At 36.1% G+C, this 20597-nt stretch overlaps 1 protein-coding gene across 2 annotated transcripts in view; it reads right to left on the minus strand.

Moving 5' to 3' along the window:
• Smc6 (structural maintenance of chromosomes 6) overlaps window positions 1–20597 on the minus strand; it is a 58147-nt gene that overhangs the window by 28067 nt on the left and 9483 nt on the right. For both annotated transcript variants that reach the window (XM_055625688.1, XM_055625697.1), the window contains exons 4-15: window positions 18805–18910; window positions 15032–15168; window positions 14618–14679; window positions 12575–12655; window positions 12033–12134; window positions 9841–9960; window positions 9648–9746; window positions 4443–4589; window positions 4132–4220; window positions 3789–3953; window positions 3113–3291; window positions 2308–2512 (exon numbers count right to left, since the gene is read on the minus strand). In XM_055625688.1, the coding sequence (XP_055481663.1) occupies window positions 2308–2512; window positions 3113–3291; window positions 3789–3953; window positions 4132–4220; window positions 4443–4589; window positions 9648–9746; window positions 9841–9960; window positions 12033–12134; window positions 12575–12655; window positions 14618–14679; window positions 15032–15168; window positions 18805–18910 (1492 nt within the window). The remainder of the gene's footprint in view (window positions 1–2307; window positions 2513–3112; window positions 3292–3788; window positions 3954–4131; window positions 4221–4442; window positions 4590–9647; window positions 9747–9840; window positions 9961–12032; window positions 12135–12574; window positions 12656–14617; window positions 14680–15031; window positions 15169–18804; window positions 18911–20597) is intronic.

Here is a 20597-nt window from a genome sequence, read left to right on the forward strand (position 1 = left end):
GAGTCAGGGTTTCCCTATGTAACCATGTAATTTCTTAACCACTATAACACACTTTATGCTCTCTGGCTTTTTGTTTGTTTGTTTGTTTGTTTTTCCTCTTTCTGATAAGGATGCATCAGAGGGCTTAACAAGTTCCCTAACATTCTAAAGACAGCTAAGTGGCCAGGGTAGAATTTAAAGTAGGCAATATAAATTTAAGTCCAGACTCACAACCATTATGCTCAAAATTGATTATAATAGTTATATTGTTATAATTTCTCCTACATCATGATTTCTCCTTTAACAATACACAAACATAAAAGCTAGTTAATTAAAACTGGATAACTATTTAACTGAGTAACAGCAACAGGAAATTGCTCAGCAAGAATGCTTGATCTCGAAAGTATAAGCATATGATGAGTTCAAATCCTCAACATCCACATAAAGAGTAGGAGACAGCTGTGAGCCCATCATTGAGACAAACAGGTCCTGAGACAATCCTTGCATAAATGAGTAAAATGTATCTTAACTATCTGACACAGTCAATATTCTAACAGTTCTGATCTTTTTTACATTACATGTATCACTGTTATATCAACATTTCAACCATAGTTTACAAAGTTCTTCATACAGATATATAAAAGTCCCCTTAAGAACATTTAAGTCAGTTATAGATAATCTGACCTACTCAATGCTCTTATCAATAGCTGATCAACAATAAAAAATGCTGGAATTTAAATCCTTCAACAACTTTGTACTTTAGCAATGTATACTTGATACCACCTAAAACACTGACTTTGCCATCACTCAGATCTATCTCATTAAACTATAATTTCTGTAATTTCTCAGTCTTATCAACACTTTTCCAACAAGGCTAAGCCTGTTAAGTCTGAATATTTCATAGTCAGGTATTTATTTTCTCTCAGGCCCTACTTTATTTAAACCAATTTCTCAGCCTGCTTCTCTCTTCTTCCTGTCACACCCACACATTCAAAACTTTTCTACTTTAGTGCTAATGAAATAAGGACATTCTTACTGATATCTATAAAGAAGTATTACTAATAAAAAAAATCCTGCAGCTACCATAGATTTTTTATCTTAAGTGGAGTATCATTCAATTTCCTCAGTCATTCTCAGCAGCTGGTTTAAACTTTTCAATAGCATAATTCCCAAGCCTCCTACCCAACTCTCAAAGTTCTTATTCTCAACATTTGAATTTATCCCCCCCCCCCAAGAAAACTGGCACTATACAGCACAAATTTAGCTTGCCTTCATACACTTTCACAATATACTATAATTCAGAGCTGCTATATTTTGCTAAGTCTCTGGAAAATAGCATGCCAACTGGACAGTGATAAGCATTCCCTCCCCTTCATGAGGGGAGCCCATTGCTAGTCACAGAGCACTCCGTACAACTGTTCAGGACTATTCTTTCTGGTCCCAAAATAAAAAAAAATACTAGACTGCAGAGATGGCTCAGTGATAGAGTTGTTACAAAGGACCCCAGCGCCCACATCAAGCGACTTACAACTCCCTTTAACTCCAGTTCTAGGGAGTCAAACGCCCTTCTCTGGCACTATGGGAAGCATACTTATCTGTATCTCAAGAACCTCCACACGATTATAGTTAAAAAAATAAAACAAAGCTTTAAAACATGTAACAAAACAGGCTCAAGGAGGCATTCTCCCTCATGTTAACTTTATAAAACAGCTTAAAACTTCCCCACATGGCACCCACCAGGTATGCAGGTCACCAGTCCAGATGTAGCAGTCCACTGGGTCATTTTCAACATAAAACATTCTGTCCTTAGACAAATTCATTAGTAAAAAGGCTGCTCATTTATCATCTCTGTCTCACCTAACAAATGACTTAATGACTCCCTCATTTGAGCTACATCTATATTTTATGATCCATTTTACTAATGCTTAAAAAGAACCAAAGGCAATTAAGTGTTTGTACACAAATGAATGAGGTAGCATTAGACTTAAAATAATCAGAAATAGAATTTATGACAAAAGTGAAGATGTAAAGAAAATTTAAAAATGCAATCTTGGACTCATACACTTTTTTTAATTTTACTTTTTTTTTTTTTTTTAAGTTTATAGTGGGTTTCTTAGGTCCTGGCTTCAAAATAGCTCTTGAAGCTACTGGAACTATAGGTTCACACTATTGTGCCAAGCTCACATACCTCTCTCTATAAAGTTAACTGACCAGCCAGAGATAGTAAGAGTTTTGGACACCATGCCCTTGAGATGAAAATATAATTTTTCAAGCATCCCAATCATGCATGTGATTAAATAAAACCAGAGACAGTATTAATCTGATTACCTGAGTCTCACATCATATACCTCATTCCGAAATTCAGAAACGATTATCTGCGGCCTGGAGGTCCCCGGTGGATAAAATTTTTTCATCAATGACTGCAGTACTCTCTCATCAGCATGATTATGGCAACAATAAGCTTGCAGAAGTCCTTTTAAGCAAGATTCAATGGCCAAAGCAAGCTCAGGGTCCCGTAGATGAATGCAAGCACCTAAAAGTGATCCCCCCCAAAAAAGATTACAGGATTAATAAATACTTAAGTAATACTGTTGTACAGAGAGATCACACCCTACAAGAACTTGACTAAAAAGTTTTTAAATCCCTAAATAGAAACAAATGAAAATAACCAGAAGAGGACTGGAGATCACATTGCCTGAATAAAGTAACAAATGAGAAGGAAGACATTTTATAAAAAGTATATGAGTCAGAGAGAACTGTGCTTTTATTTTGCCTCTTTATTTCATTTCATGTCAACAGATTGTCAGGTTAATTAATTGAAGTTCTTTCTCTAAATTCCCCTTCTCTTGTCTATTTTTTAAAAGGACAAAAGTAAAGGTAGACATTTAAAGTGATTTTTCTTATTATGTTTAAAGTATGAGCCAGGAGTGGCGGCCTGTGCCTGTAATCCAGGCACTCAGGAGACAGAGACTGGAGGATTGAGTTTAAGAATTCAAGACCAGACACACAAGACCTTCTCCTTCCAACCCCAGTGCCAAACCCCTAAGTACATAACTAGATACTAGTTTAAGTAGACCTCTTCCTAGAACTAAGAAGTTCTATAAACGATATTCTCAAAAGTAGTGGCACATACCTAAAGGGCCTATAGGTTTATGAGTAAACTGTCTCCGCCTGTAAGCATCATCTATAGCTTCCAGAAGAGCTGGAACATGAGGCCCAAATCTTTTTAGTCGATCAGTTTTACTATCTTTCAGTTCTTTTAACTGTCTCTGATTATAGTTTAGTGTTTGCCTCACATCTACATCTTCTCTCCTAAAATATAAAAGCAGAAAAAGGAAACATATCATGTAATAAACTATACAGAAATATTAGGGCTTTGTTCATAATAGTTCTATGCTAACCAATAACCTTGCTACACTAAAAATGATATTTTTATTTACAAATAATTGAGTTACCAGACAACAGTCAGCAGTACACTCACATTAAAAATGATGCAATAATAATGGACTAGGAATTTCAGACTGTCAAAATGTACAAGAAAAGTCTTAGAAAAATAATTTTAATAGTTCTTTATCAGTTCAGGTATGGCCTTTAATCCCAGCACTCAGGAGGCAGGTGGATCTCTGACTTCGAAGCCAAGCTGGTCTACACTGAACTTTCCAGGCCTGTCAGAATTACATAGTGAGGATTATATACTCAAAAAAAAATTAAGTCAAAAGGATCTTTACTGCTAACACAAAAAAGTTCTTTCTTCTCATATTAACAGCAAAACTACATAATATTCAAATAAGTTAAAGGTGTGAACTCACTTAATCCGGACATGTTCTTGTCTGTCCTTTTCTATGGCTTGCTCAAACTGTTCAACCTCTTGATTGACTACATTTTCCTGATCCTGTAAGGCCTTTACTTTCTCTTTTAACCAGCAGATCCTTTTTTGCCTTTCCAAGCGCTCTGGTTCCAAAGACTGATCAGTACTGAAGAGAGTAAGAAAACAAAAGTAGAAAAAAAAATGTTAAATAAAAACCTAACATTTAGAAAGGATAAACCAATATATGAATCTTTCATTAACACCAATACAGAAGGCACAGCACTCCACAGTGCCTAATCATTACATAGAGAGATGACTATGGGAATGCAATGTTACTGTTCTACCTTTTCTTTAATTCTTCAATTCTTTTACAAAGCTGTTCACCGTCTTTCTTTAATGCTTTATATTCATTTAGGGAACGGTTATACAAAACCTATCAAAAAATTAAACATATTTTAGTAACATATAGAAAATAAACATTCCATCAATGCACACCTATGACCATTTGAAACCACATTTTTAAATGAGTGAATGAGACATTTTGATCTAAATGGAAAGAGACTCCTTTAAAAGATAACAAACAAGGAAAAGCTAACACAAGAGTCATTATGTTCAGTTGAGTTTTTTCTATTCTAAGTTAGAAGATTCCACCCACCTCAGCATCATTAAAGGCTCTTGTCCTTGCAATGACATCTGTTTTTAGTGCCATACATTCTGGTGCTCGTGCATTTGTCTCTTCACTAATTTTTTCTAGTTTATCTTGAATATCTTTGTACTTTTTTTCTGCATCATTAAGTCTGACCTTTAAGGAAAAAAAAAAATTACTGTAGTTATTTTTCCTCACTAAAGAAAAAGTTAAAAATTCTAAAGAGTTCACATTCCAATAAAATTATTTTACTCAAGCCATCAGATAAAGGCTAATTCTGACAATTCTGACAACTAAAGTTCAACCTGTGAACTGATACGCTGAAGCAAACTGACTCTCTTCAGTTGTCTTCTGACCTCCTGGTATGACCCAAGGCATATGTGGATGTCAGAACATACATGTGTGTGTACACATGTACACATACACACATAACAAGTAAATAAATGAGATGAAGCCTTTAAAGTTTTAAAAAATGGTATTAGACAATCAGTTACATGAAAATACTAAACTATAATTTAATTTTGACCCATATATAAGTATCCAATAACGTTTTCCTGAATATACTATGAAACAATGTCTTTAAATGAAACAAATTAAGAAAGTCCCAAGTTAGCAGAGAATATACACAAACTAGATTCTAAGTAGAATATATCCACTTATAGTATGAAAGTATAGAAAAGAAACTATAGGTATGCCAAGAAAAGCCAGAGAAAGCATTTGTGCCGAGAGCAGAAAGGGCAATTAATTACAGTGTACCTGCACATAAGCTAAGGGAAAAGTTCTAGGCAAAGACACTAGAGCATGTGAATGAATATCTACTCTAGAAATTATATCAGAAATTCAACTGAGAACATCATGATGTGAAATGAGATGTGTAGAAAAAAACAATAGCTTATAACTCAATTCTCTAAACTACATAGATAAGATAATGTTCAAATTTACATGTTGATTTCTGAACATCCTAGCAGTTTTTAGAAGGCAAGGTGGCAGGAAAATTACAGGAAAGGTTTGAATCATTCAAAACAAGCAAAAAGTCTTAAGAGACCAAAATGAGGCAATGACAATAGGAATGGATTATGAAGGGAGGGTGGAGGTACTACTTAGATCAGAAGGGCAGAAGCAGGCAGATCTTTGTGAGTTCGAGGCCAGCCTGGTCTACAGAGTGAGTTCTATGATGGCCAGGGATACACAGAGAAACTCTTTTGGAGGGGGGGAAAAAAAATCTGACATAGGTCAGTCTCTGTGAGCCATGTGGTATTTGTCACACACTCAGCTCTGGCGCTGGGGAGTTCATGCCTGCAATCCAACACTGGAGAGACTAAAAGAAAATGAATATTAATTTAGGGCTGTATTTTAAGAGTTGATAGAGAAGGAATGAAAAGACAACAGGAAGGGAAGGAAAAAGCAAGGCAGTCCTCTACTGATGATATATTACAAATGGTTTTCTTTTGTTGCTATTGTTTTGCAAGACAGGGTTTCTCTATGTAGCCCTAGCTGTACTAGAACCTGCTCTGAAGACCTGCTTGGCCTTGAACTCAGAGGTCCTCCTGCTTCTGCCTCCCAAATGCAGAGATTAAAAGCATGTGCCACCAAAAGCCTCGCTAAGAATGGTTTTCAAGTTAACAAAAGTGTAAAGTCTGCATGATAATGCTATTTCTTCAGAAACTAACTATTCAAAAGTCAATCAACAAACAATACTATGGTTGCGTCAAAACCTCTGCATAAAAAAAAAAAAAAAGGTAAGAAAGGGGCTGGACATACAGCTCAGCAGTTAAGAACACTTGCTATTCTTACAGTAGGCCCAGGTTCAATTCCCAGCAACCACAGTGGAGCTCAAAAACATCAAAGTCCAAGGGCACCAGCCACACATGAAGACAAAAATACTCATACAAATAAATTTGAGAATTAAAAAAAAAAAAAAAAAAAAGAATCCTAGGAAGGATATAATTACTATAAATAGTCCTTACCCTCCAAATCTTTATAAGTTATTACAGACATATCAAATGCTTACATAGCAGAAAGCCTTACAGATTTCTTCACAATTACTAGTGTTTAAAAACCAGGTGAGCATGTATTACTCAAATTGGTTTTCATTACTCGACTAGAAAATACCTCTGAAAGAAATTCTTAAGGACTTCCTCTAGAACAAGCTGAGAAGGCCAAGAGGATAAACATTATTTGTAGAAAATTTTAGATTATGTCAGAAACAAAATGTGAGGTAAGAGTGGGGGGAAGGTTTGAAATTCCATTTATTACCCCAAGAGGAAGAAAACTAGCCCAGAGACTGCAAAGCAAATATACTATTTATTGCTAGTACTTTTCTAACAGAATCTTTGAAAGTAAAGATGTCTGTGATCTTGAAGAAAGACTAGATGCAATAAGCTGTCCTATGACATAACTATCCTGGGGGCAGAAATTCTGTAAGCAAAGAAGAATAAAATACTAAGATATAAGTAATTCCCATTGACATACAAAGTAGAATGTGGAAAGGCCACCTAATAAAGTTCTGCTTCTTAAACTGGATTGTAACCCATGTGACATCATGTAAATGAAATGTGGGATTCCCCAAAACTGTTAACAGTAAAATGTTCCCGTGCAGAGAAACGTTTTAATTCAGAACATGGCTGCTCTGGCAAGAGATCACATCCAAAGATCTTTTAGGTCTGTGGGATCTGGTTAGAATACAAACACACCTTTAATCCAGGAGACAGAGCCAAGCAGATCTGAGTTCAAGGCCAGCCTATTGTAGCATAAGTATCAAATAAAGAAAAACTTAGGTCTAGGCATGGTGGCACATTCCTTTAATCCCAAACAATGATGGTAAGGATAGTTTGTAAGTGATGTCTAATTGAGTGGCAGAAACACTGACGAACCAAGGCAAGACTTGACAAAATAGGATACGCCCAACTCTCAAGAGGAAAGTAAAAGAAAGCTACTTAAGGGACAATGAGAAAGAGAGGAGACAGTAATAAAGAGACAGGCTGTAAAGAACAAGCTAGACTCAGGTGATGGCAGAACAAGCCAGAGAATGAGAAGGAGCCAGAAGATTAGAGCAGATTGTTGGAGTTAGTTCGAGGCCAAATAAAGCAATTCAGAGGCAGGTTGAATAGGTCAGCTGGGAGAGGAGTTACAGCCAGAACAGCTAAGTTAAACCAGCCAGCCAGAGCTTAGTAAAAACAAGAAAGGATGTACTTATTAAGCAGTAAACTCAATTTTATACTCCCGAATGACCAAAAATTAAAGAAAAACCAAATGCATAATGAATTCAAGGAGTTCCTGGCAGTACTTGCCTATGCTGTATCATGAAACTTCACTCTAAGCTTGGTTCTAAACACACAATACCAACATTTTGCACTATATGCAACATTATGTCACAAAACACCAACAAACCTGCCTAAAACAGACCTCAGCTCAACTTTGAGAGTTTTATAATATGAACCACAGTATTTTTATTGTAAACATAAAGTTTTCTGCTCTTATAACAACATAATGGTTTAATTGTGGAGAACTAAGACTTAATATATTCCTAAAATCATTCCTTAGCTCTCATCAAATTACTGTACCTTTGGATTATTATTATATTAGGATGTTTACTTTTAAAAATTATTCTTTAGAGCTTGGTGGGGCAGTGGACACCTGTAATCCCAGCACCTGGAGAGACAGAGCAGGTGGATCTCTGAATTCAAGGCCAGCCTTGTCTACAAAATGAGTCCAGGACAGTCAAGGCTACACAGAGAAACCGTGTCTCAACAAAACAAAAACAAAAATTGTTCTTTGAGTTTCTGACTTCTATAAGAGCAAACCATCAAAACATTAAGAAATTACTCCTTAGGGCTGGAAAGATGGCTCAGAGGTTAAGAGCACTGGCTGCTCTTCCAGAAGGTCCTGAGTTCAAATCCCAGCAACCACATGGTGGCTCACAACCATCTACAATGATATCTGGCGCCCTCTTGTGGTGCGCAGGTGTACATGCAGACAGCACACTGGATACATAATAAATAAATAAATCTAAAAAAACAAAAAAAAAAACAAAAAAAAAAAAAAAGAAAGAAATTACTCCTGGAGATTAGAACAGAATTTTCAACAATTTATAAAATGAACCTTCTGCTACTTTGTACTGTATATTTATCTTAAAAGTGCCATTCTTAGCACTGATGAGTACAAAACCAAGATATCAATGAACTCTTTAAAAAGTATGAAAGACGCTGTGTCTCACAGTATCAACTATTGAGCCAAGATGTAATTATGTAAAAATAAACATGTACACCCATCTTATCGGTTTATAATTTTGCATTAATTTTAAGGTAAAATTTTATTTTCAAAGAATTATGTTAAAATTAATTTCTTTATTATTTAGTATCAGATGATAAGGAGCTGGGAGTAGAAAAGTTTAATAAGCTCTACCCATAAAGATCAAAGAAGCTACTGAAAGTTCCACTTTGAGAATGACAATGCAGGAAGCTCAATGCAGCAGCAGCACAGCCTTTGAGTATCTAAAATCCACTGAACTACACTTTTAAAAAAGCAAATGGCACAGTATATGAATTCTATACCCCAGGAAAGGTCTTTACACTAGAATGCAAAGACATGACCTTCTGAATAGTTAGAAAAAAAAAAAAAGAGGAAGTTTACTGAAAAACTCCCAGGGTTAGCATTTGCCACACTTAACAACTTTTACATCCATGTGGAGGATCTTACAACTTCAAAACTTTTAGATACAATATTTTCTAATGAGATTTTAACTATCAGATTAAAATCCACCTGAACAAACTTAAAAAGTTTTCTACCACAAACTCTAACAACAAGGAAATCTCTGGCAGGAAATCTAGGTTTAGATCATAAAGCTCCTCTGGGCGCTGTTTTCACTTCTAGTTTCTCCAGCATGCTGACAGTTAGCTTTAATGCTATCCCACATGACAGTTGTTTTGGCACCTCTCTATTTCTCAAGTGCTCTGTTTCAACTCCTTTGTAAAGTCCCTTTGTCCACAAGTGTGAGAAGCCAGCAGCAGCCCAAGCCTCAGATAGAATTATTACAGCCATACACACCTGTTTCAAATGACAGTTGTAGTTGCTATGCAGTCATTGGAAAAGTATTAGGTCCAAGTTTAACAGATTTAAGTACAGATAATACACAGGTGCTTTGTAGGGCATAACGAGTCCCAGCAATATCAAGACTTAACTGATTATATCTTTATAAGAAGAGCCTCTAAGTACCTGTTGTTCTTCCATTTTCCTGTCAAGTTTGGCAGCACGTTCTTCTCCAATTTTGATATTATCTCGAATAGCATTCAATTGTTTTTCAATTTCATTGACCTGCAATCCAACCATATACCTAATTATTACAACTAACAGTTATTAAGACTGTCAATGTTATAAAAGAATACAGATGAACAAGAGCAAAAATTACCACTGCCCACGCCATTTCATGTTTCAAATACTCTAAATTTGTCTTCATTGTACTTAAACCAGCAATATTTTGAAAACGTTCTTCTTTCTCCAAACACTGGCGCTTTAGTTCAGTAAGTCGCTTAAAAGAAAAACAGATAAATTTGTATTAGCATCAAAAGGAAACATTTTGTGTATCTTTTATTTAAAAATGATGCCTAAATTGATACTACACCAAAACATGTCAGAAAATGACTTCATTAAAATAAAAATAAAGACTTTAGTGTTTTGGTACACTTGTGCTAAATACAAAAATTTTGCTAAACTCAGAACTATAAAACTGATCAAATATTAAGAGCAAAGGATTACAGTTCCAAAACCATACATGTCTTCAAGCTTCCTTCCCATTTTCCTTCCTAATTCCCTATCTAAATATCCCTAACCCTATCTCTAATTCCCTTCTAAAGCCTAGACAAGCCTCATCTTCCAGAAAAAGCGTAACAAGTATCCAGAAACTATTCCAGATACCAGAAAGAGAACCAATGCTAATGAAACAAATACAAAATATCCATCTTTCAACAGGTTAAGTGGCTCCTAGACCTCAGTCTTTACACCTGTGTGAAAAGTCCCCCATCATTCACATTTCTATACTCATCCAGGCCTTAACACTGTAATTTTACTTTGATTCTCTATCTAATTCAATTTACCTTCCCTTTTCTAAGATTACTACAATCTATTACCAAATCCTTCCAAGTTTACACACACTGCCTCCTTGATTCTTCTCTAATTCTCTTTGCCTTTGCCTTCAGGGGCAGGGCAAATCAGCAGATGGAAAAGTTCAACCATTTTCAACACTCTTACCTACAAATCTAAAGTAGTTATCTGCAATGACTGTTGCTAAAAAAGAAAGGTGGCCTGGTTATCCTCCAGTCTCCATCCACTACCTGTTTTAGACCCTTTAGTCTAATTTCTCTTTCTGACTAACAAACAAAACCACTAATCTCTATTCCTTGACACTATTCCACTTCTAAAATTATTTCCTTTCTCACCAAGTTTCATGGAAACTATCTACACATTTGGATCCTCTTCTCACTACTGACCCCACCCTACCACAGACATACATGAAGACTTTGCAACATAATACTGTTGAGAAGTTTTGTCAATTTTTACATCTCTCATCAATGACCACTTCCTTCTTAATTCTCTCTTTTCTTGCCTTATTTATGGCTCCCACATCCTCCTCTCATAGTAACAGTCTTAAGTCTGCCTTTTCTACTCTCCTGAGTCATCTAAATAAAATATAGTATATATTTGGACTAAAAAATGTTATCAAGATCAGATTTTACTCCTATATTTTTAATTAATATAATCCACTTGCTATTCATTTTTAATTAGTGTAACCACTTGCTATTTGATAAGTATCATTAAACCTACTCAAAATTTTGTTTAAAATAGAATGAAACAGGGCATGACTGATGGGAGTGATTTACAGATTCGCCTGGTGTTTGTGTCGGTGGCACACACCTTTAATCCCAACACTAGGGAGAAAAAGTCAGGCACTCTCTGAGTTCAAGGACAGCATGGTCTATAGAATGAATTCCAGGAATGCCCTGTCTTGAAAACACACACACACACACACACACACACACACACACACACACAGACACACACACAAGCAAAACAAACAAAACAAAACAAAAAAATCAAAGATCCAAGCAATTTTCCTGGTGGCCAAAATGTTATGATAGGATGTGACATCAACTAGCAAGCCAGTGGCTGCTTAAAGCATGTTACTAGCTCGATGATACAATGATCCATCATACATGTGCATACTATGCTTAACATCAGCTTGTGTTTTGTACTCAACAAAATAAATGTTACACAATACTTTGGAACCATTTATTGTGGGAATCATTAATGCCCTGCACAACCAATTAGTTATACATCAAGGACTATGCAAAATAAGATGCCATTTTATATTCTAATTTAGTCTAAAAGAGGAAATAAAACACATACATACCCATTATTACAAAAAAAAACCTACTAAATGCCTTAATTGTAAAAGTTAAATGTTATATACTTCAGTGTACTATAAAAAAATGACAGTTGTTTAATTAAGGCATAGATTTATAGATAGGAATATAATTTTATACCTTTACCTTACATACTCTAGGAACTGAGTTCATCTCAAAAAAATTTACAGTATTTACACACCTCTTCTCCTTGACTTATCTGCTCCTTTGTTCTTTCTTTTGTTTCCATAATATATGAATAATCTTCCTTCATCTGTTCAAGCTGGGTTGCTTTCATGAAGAACTGTATCAACAAAAAGCAAAATACAATTAGGACTTCATAGGCTTGCAGTATGAAAACAATTTGGGCCCTCAAAACTTTTAAACCAATAACAAAAAAGGTATTAAATAATATGAAAGCACACATACATAAGCACTGAGAACAACTCTTTTAAAGTTTTAAATGGTTTAATGTTTATTAGATCATACATAGCCAATCATTCATTCCACCATATTTCCTCAAAGGTTATTTGAAAAGTAATAATTTATTCTCTTAGAGTGAAAACTCAAATAAAAAAATAAAAATAAATGCTTACAACATTCTTGGTAATTTAAATTTTTATTTTACAATATTATTTTAATTGGACAATTCTGAAGAAGAAAAAAACTCAGTACCCATTATCTGCACAGGTTTGTATGTATCTGAAAGCATGGCCTTAGTTAGGTTTGTTCTTAGTCTCTTACTTTGTATTTGTCTCCCTCATTTTTGGACTGTAGGAACTGCTTGCTCATTTCTTGTGTTAAAACAGAAACTGGATTATCCACCTGAAACAATTTTTTTAAAAAGGGCATTAAAATTTATTCATTTTAATGCTTTAAACCAAACTATACATTACAAATGACCAATGGTCAATCAAGTAAGCTGTAATCAAACTTGATAGCATTAGGACCAAAATACAAAAACAATGTTACACCTTTTAACACAGAATGCTTCAAAACTGAATGATACCAAAATATACTGTGGTCATACTCAACATTCTACTACAGAACCTATGAGCCCAAGAAGCCTCGTGCTTTTATTTATTTTTTTCAGTGGCCAGAAATGGCTTAGCGTTTTAAACTTGTACTCAAGAACTTAAGTTCAGACCCCCAGAACCTATGTAAAAAGCCACTTAGGAACAGCAGCCAAAATTAACCATAGCATTTAAGGACCGAGACGAAGGATCCCCAGGGCAAGCTGGCTAGGTAGACTAGCAAAAATTGACGAGCTCCAGATTCAGTGAGAAACCCTGACTATTGTCAATAACGTGGCAATCGACTTAGGTTCCCAATGTCAAATTTTGACCCCCACGCACACACAAGCACTCACAAATACATGTAAATGCATACCACAGGCATGCATGCATGTACATGCAAAAAGGAAAAAAAAAAGAAAAGGCTTTCACTTTCATACAGATTACCACTTACTGTCTGAAACATCAAATGACAATATAGGTATACAGCATGTAAATCAGCTCTTGTGCATTCTTATCTGTCCTTACTCGTTATACAACCTTGGGCAACTTAGAGAACCTTTACAATACACACACAAAAAAGTTCAACCCAGTTCTCGATATCAGAACCAAGATGATAACTACTATTTTGTCTCAGCAGTGCTTTAAGATTTCTAATGTTTTTCTAACTATGTGAGGATAATTGAAAAATAACAGAAATTACGAGTTAACATTTGAAGCACAAGTCATTTTAAATAAGTCATAGCTTCAATGAAATTGTGATTAACTACCAAAACGTATAAACTGAAATGGTTTTACATACAAATTTTGCCTAAAAAGATTCAGGATGCTTATTTAATAATAGCTCTGGTGCTACTAATAAAGCAATTTATGATGCTAAAGTAATATCCACAGGTTAATTACACAGAACTAGTATAATCAAAGGAGAAACTGAAATGTTCATAATAACTATTAAAAATGACAACTGTTGGAATTTAAGTAAACTAATTTTTAAAAGACATCCCCTTTATGTAAAATTCTGGTGATTTCTATAGTTTTAAAAATGCTTACAGTTCAATGTTCTGGTGCTCATCTTTAAGATCAGCACATGGGAGGGGAGGCAGAGGCAGGAGGATCTTAGTCTGATCTGAGTTCCAGGCCAGCCAGAGCATACTGAGTCCTCACTTCAAAAAAGAAAGGAAGGAAAAGAGGAAAGAAACAAGAAAAATGTTTTGCAATGCTTTCCTAGAGATCTTACTTATAGATAACTTTTTTGTTTGTTAGTTTTGTTCTTTTGTTTTTCAAGACAGGATTTCCTGTGCAGCCTTGGCTGTCCCAGAACTCTCTCTGTAGACTAGGTTGGCCTCAAACTCACAGATCTGCCTGCCTCTGTCTCCCAAGTCTGAGATTAAAGATGTACTTGAGCCACTACCACCCAGCTATATGACTTCTTGCAAACAAGATCTAGTGTTACTGTCAGATAACTTGCCATCAACCCTGAATCGGCAGCACCACCATAGTTCATTCTTGATTATGAAATTTAACTATGAATCCCCATACTACAAATTTTATACCATTATTAAAATAAATTTTAACAAGGAATTTGACTATGCTAACAAAAACAATGTACTAAAACTATTGAATTAGTCAATTTTAAGGACATTCACTAAAAGCAGAGCACATGTTATCAATTTATTTATGAAGCCATCTTACTTATATGCTTGCCAAAGGCAAAACTCACACCATTAACATGATAGTGTCATTAATTAATCTGAAAAACAAATTTGGCAATTACCTGGATATTAAAATGATCAAGAATTGCAATCAGCTCTTCCTTTCTAGTAGAAACCACAGTGCCTAGTTATGAAAACACAAAGATCAGACTCCTTGTGAAATACAGGGCAAGCGTATAAGTTATCTATAAAACACAAATATTGAGCATCTTTTGTCATGCTAATAAAAAACAAAACAAAACAAAACAATATACAGTTCCAGAGAGACCCAGAGTAGGAAAAAGCCTACATGCAGTAACAGTGCCTATCTCTTCCTATGGCTCTCAGCCTTTATCTTCTTTAGTAACTGAACAGTCCCTTCCACCTTCATGCCCTTTTACCTTTTGCTAGCTCTAAGCTGTAGAAATCAAGGAAAAGAAAATCTACAGTTGAAATTGTGTAACTATTTCCTAATGTTTCATAAGAAATAAACAAACCTTTTTCACTTTTGAGCTTGTAAGATCGACTTCCATCCACACTAATGTGTTGCTGCACAACTATAGAGTCGCCATACACATTTGCCCTAAAGGCATCATCCCCTCTGTTTCTAAGTGTTATGGAGATATCTGCTGAGCTGCAACAAGGAGATTAACCAAAGTTACATGATGGTACAATGCAATTAACACAAGTTTCAAATACCTTAAGTAATCTACCTACTGCTTCTGAAGACTAACTAAGGGTCTTAATCAATCACAGGAATCTGACAAAAATAAAGTTGAGAAGTATCATTGCCGGGTGTGGTGGCACACACCTTTGATCCCAGCACTCTGGAAGGCAGAGGCAGGCGGATCTCTGTGAGTTTGAGGCCAGCCTGGTCTACAAAGGAGCCCAGGACAGCCAAGGCTACACAGAGAAACCCTGTCTCAAGAAACTTAAAAAAACAACAGTTGACTATCGTGTGCATTACAGGAAAACTGTTTTGTAGAAAATACTAAAGTTTTAGTTATTTCAGCTGACAGTAGTGGCTCTTTTAATCCCAGCACTTGGTAGGCAGAGACCATGCATCTCTGTGAGTCAACAGAAAGTTCCAGAACAACCAAGGCTACACAGAGAAACCCTGTCTAGCAAAACCAAAAACAAAAGTTTTGGTTGTTTCAAGTTACATTTTATATAAAACTGACATTACACTACTCAACAACTGTGAATTATATAATCAAGAATGATGACAAGAGGGTCCCTACCCCTATCTCCCACCCATAACCCCTGAAACAAGGTCTCATCATGTAACTCTTGGCTGGCCTGGAACTTGCTACAAAGGCTGCTAATGCTATTCCTCTCTGAAACCTCCATTAGGTCCAGCTGTAAGGCATTTTCTTAATGACTGATAGGGGATGGATGGCTCAGGGAATTCTGGGTGGTGCCATCCTTGGGCTGGTAGTCATGGGTTCTATAAGAAAGCCTGTGCGAGTTATGAAGAGCACTTCCACATTGTAGTCCTTCACTGAAAAAATCAGGGAAGAACTCCAACAGGGCAGGAACCTGGAGGCATAAGCTGACACAGAGGCCATGAAGGGGTGCTGCGTCCAGGCTTGTTCCTTAAGAGCAAGTTTGACTAAATGTGTCTTGTACTGATATGGCTATGAGCATACAGGGCTCAGAGAGTGGAAGAATTTGGTAGGCTGAATGACAATGGCTCCCACAAGTTCATATTTCAAAAGTTGGTCCCCAGCAGGAGGAACTGTTTGGGAAGGATTAGATAGACGGTAAGGCCTTGCTGGAGGAAGTGTGTCTTAAACAACCTGTCTCCTATCTGTTGATCAAGATGTAAGCTCTTAGCCCTTGCTGCCACCACGCCTTTGCTCCACCACTATGGAATCTCACCCTCTGAACCATAAACTAATTAAATGCTTTTTTTTTTTTAATAAATTGCCTTGTCACAGTGTTTTGTCACAGCAGAATAACTAAGATTCACATGTGTGTGTACAAAAATATACATTAGGCAGGCAGTGATGGTGTATCTGCCTCCCTTTGCCTCCCAAGTGCTGGGATTAATGGCATACACCATCACCGCCTGTCATATTTAATACTTTAACACCTCTGCCCAATTAGGGAAGTACTGGGACCCAGGCATAAATTTTTGAGACATGTCTTGACTACAGTCTAAAAACTACTAGCTTACACAACAACTGACTTTCAAGAACAATTGTCTTATGGGGAAAACACAGATATCTTAAAGCACTAAAGCAGAATAACAGCTAATAATAACAACAACAATAATAGTAATTTTTGGAGACCAAGTCTTACTACAAAGCCCTGGTTGACCTGAAATCACCAGCAGTCCAGGCTGGCCTGGAAATGTGGCAAACATCATGCCTCTGCCTCTCCAGCGCCACGTTTACAGGTATGAACCACAATGTAGCTTTACTAACCTTTCTTTAAATAGAGCTAAAAGGACTTCTAAAATGTGTTGCTAGCCAGAACTGGCAATGTATGCCTTTAATCCTTGAGTTTAAGGCCTGCCTGGTTTACAGAGCAAGTTCCAGCCAGCCAGGGCCAAACAGTGAGGCCGTCTAAAAAACAAACAAAACAAACAAAAAAACTCATTAAGAGTTCTTTTCTCTCTTTCCTCTCAGAAGCATTTGACATTGATAAAAAAAATGTCTATGCTTTTTAATGACTCTTATTTTTGCTGAATTGGCCATTCCTTTGATGATTTCAGGTCTATCTTACTTTGTCTACATCTAAAATCTATACAGTTGCCCCATGTCGCTAGTAGCATGGTCTGTCAATCTGGCATGATCATGAGATTGTCCTAAAGAAAACATGTTTAGAGAAGAAGGCCAAGGGAAATATTTGTTGGTGCAGAATCCAAAAAAGACAAATAAAACTAAAAAACATACTGGACAACTGTCTTCAATTAGTTCTCTTCCAAGCCAAGAATGAAAAATTATTTTCTGTGTATCTTTTTTTCTTTTATATCAACTGGGAATCCTGGATTGAGGTTAACATTAAGTTCCTCAGCAGTATGCACATAAGATGATGGAATTCTTCATTTGTATTTTATTCCTACTCTATTTTTAAGCATTAAAATAAAAAAAAATGGATAGAACACCAAACAGAAAGAAATCTGTACCATGTTCTATCATGCACTAGTATTAATTACCAAAATTTCCATCAGCTACATAGTGTAAGAGAATGTAACAAAAGTTGGGCATTAGTATGAAAAACTAAGATCCCTCTGGATGTACCATGGGTAGTGTCAAAAACATAAGGAATGGGAGCTGCTGCTCAGTGACACAGTCCTTGTCTAACAGAAAGGCAAAGAAAGAAAGCAGGAAGAGGGGAGGAGAAAAGACAACACAACCTGACTTTTCAGAAAGAGGGCTGTCAGCGGGCAAAAAGCACCAATCACAATGATATCAAATTAGACAACTGATACAATTATGTGAAGGCCATGTCTGACAGAAATGTGAATATAGCCACACAGGAAGGAACATGCCTATAATTAAAGGGTAGGAAGTTCATAGCCAGCCTTGGCTACATAATAAATTAAAGGACAACCTACATTACAAGGTATCCTATCCTAAAGGGTCCAGACGGTAGACTTGTGACTGAGGTCCTAAAATCACATTCAACGAGTAAAAGAAGCAGAACCAGAGAATAGGGTACTTTTCTAGAATTCTCAGAAAGCCAAAGAAAGAAATTCTGTGCAGAACTTGACCCATTACCAACTTTGCTCTCATCCCTATCATATTAGTGTGACTGGTGATACCTGGTTTTGGCCATAACCCACAAAGGTATAATATTTATAAATACTCATTTAAAGAATACATAAATTTGCTGCTGCCATGTCTTCTATAAAAGTAACAAGTTTAAGTGGGCAGTGAATAGCAACAGGTAATACAAACTATCTGCTCATAAGAAACCAGGAAGCAGAAGGCCATGCTGGCAACAAGGGCAGAACAAAGGACTAATAATGAAACCTCTCCTGTGGAGATAGCCACTTTTTAGGGTTCTAAAGCATGCTTCTTACAAGAGAATAAAAGCATCCAGCCTTAATATGAGGGAGCTGCATATATTGCAACTTGATATGCCATATTTGGCTGCCTTTTCTAAAGGGAAATAAAGGAGTACTGGATCTAAGGGAGAAGAGACAAGCACTGGGGCAGGGGGAGGTGCTAGGAGAAGAGAGGGAGGGGAAACTGTGATAGGGATATAAAATATGAAGGAAGAATTTAAACCAAAAAAAGCTCATGTGAGAAGTACTTACTTCTGTCCAGCCTTCACAAAACCTTTTAAAGAAGATCCTCTATTAGTAGCAACTGCTTTTCCACCAAGACCAACTATGAGAGCAGTGAGTACAGCACTCTTTCCACCTAAAGAAACACATATTGAAAGATCCATAAAGAGAAAATGCTGACTTTATTAAAAAAGATCTCTGAATGTGTTCCAACCTCGAATAATATGTTACAGATTCAGTTATAATTTTCTTCCAGTGCTACGGTGGCAAACTAAGTTACACACCAAGAACTACCTCACTATTACCAGTAGGAAAAGTTTGTCATTTCAGATACTAAATTTTTACACACAATAAATAAAAGAGGAAGAAATATCAATATCATTCTAACCCAAAACTCAGTCTATCATCTTGGTGCATCAAACTACTAAATGAAAACTAATTTATTTACATATGTAAGTAATTTACATAATTTGAAGTTACAGTCAAATTTAATTGTGGCTACTCCTTTCATAAATTTTAGACACAGAAATTTTAAAATAGCTCTCCAGTATAAAGAAATTCCACATGGGGAGGAATGTTGTCATTTCCACTATATGATTCATCTTTGGAATCAGAACATAAACACATTAGAGAAAAATTAAGAAAAAAATCACACATTTTTAATATTTTGACAGCTTTTAATGTAATACTCTACATTTTAATTTCATATTTACAGTTAATTTTTTCATTTGTTATCTTCTACAACATACCACCAAATTAGCCAATTACTTGATTTAGTACTCTCAAGTTCTTACTCTATTTTCTTTACTATTAGGTATGTTTTAGGTAATTCTCTTTTATTAAGTTTTATAAAAGAAATCAAACTTTTATAAAGACACACTTGAAAACCCTTGATTCTTTACTTCTCGTACTCTGCAATCTCCCTGTAATAATGGTCCTTTTCTCTGTTCATGGTGTCCTGCCAAAAGTATCTTCCTTCCTCACAGAATGACCAAGGGCAACAATAATAAATAAAGTGACTGTGGAGCTACACATATATGATTTCCTTGCCTAGTACTGTTACTAGGTGCTAGGCTGCACACTGTCACCCCTGATACCTGGCTTATTTACTGTGGACAGCCACAATGTAGCTGGTCTGTAACAACAATCTTGCCCATTTCAATCTATCACTTAAAACTCTTTAGCTAGTTATCCTCTGACATCTACTTGAAAATCTTTATCAAGCCTTTTAAACTCAATAGTGTTGCATACAATATAACTCTCTAATATCATATCCTCTCCTGCCCCACACACCATGATAAAACATGAGCTAAACCCCATTCTCCATATACATCTATCCTCTGAACATCTGAGAATGACCGAACCATCTGTGCCTAGAACATCTCAGCTTCTTGCTAAATGAGTCTTAAGTAATCTTTAAGCTTCATTTAAGTACCAGCAAAAATAAACCTCCTCATAAAAACATTTCACTGATCGCTACAAGGAATTGTTATTCCCATGCTTGAATTTATAAGGAATTTCATTTGTGTCCTATCTTGTGCTTACACCAGGTTGCTGTGTTGCACCTACTGAGGAAAGAGGGGGCTCCTTTGGGCCAACAGTTTGTGGTGAGCCTGAGCAACATGACTGAGATTTTATCTTAAGAATATGGAAAGGAGAGAAAGGGAGAGAGGGAGGCAGAGAGAGGAAGACAGAGAGGAGGAAGGAAGGAAGGAAGGAAGGAAGGAAGGAAGGAAGGAAGGAAGGGAGGGAGGGAAAGGAAAGAGAGAGAGAAAGAGAAAGAAAGAAAGAAAGAAAGAAAGAAAGAAAGAAAGAAAGAAAGA

The sequence above is a fragment of the Psammomys obesus genome, unplaced genomic scaffold, assembly GCF_907164565.1.
Source record: "Psammomys obesus unplaced genomic scaffold, mPsaObe1.curated_primary_1811, whole genome shotgun sequence".
Classification (NCBI taxonomy): domain Eukaryota; kingdom Metazoa; phylum Chordata; class Mammalia; order Rodentia; family Muridae; genus Psammomys; species Psammomys obesus.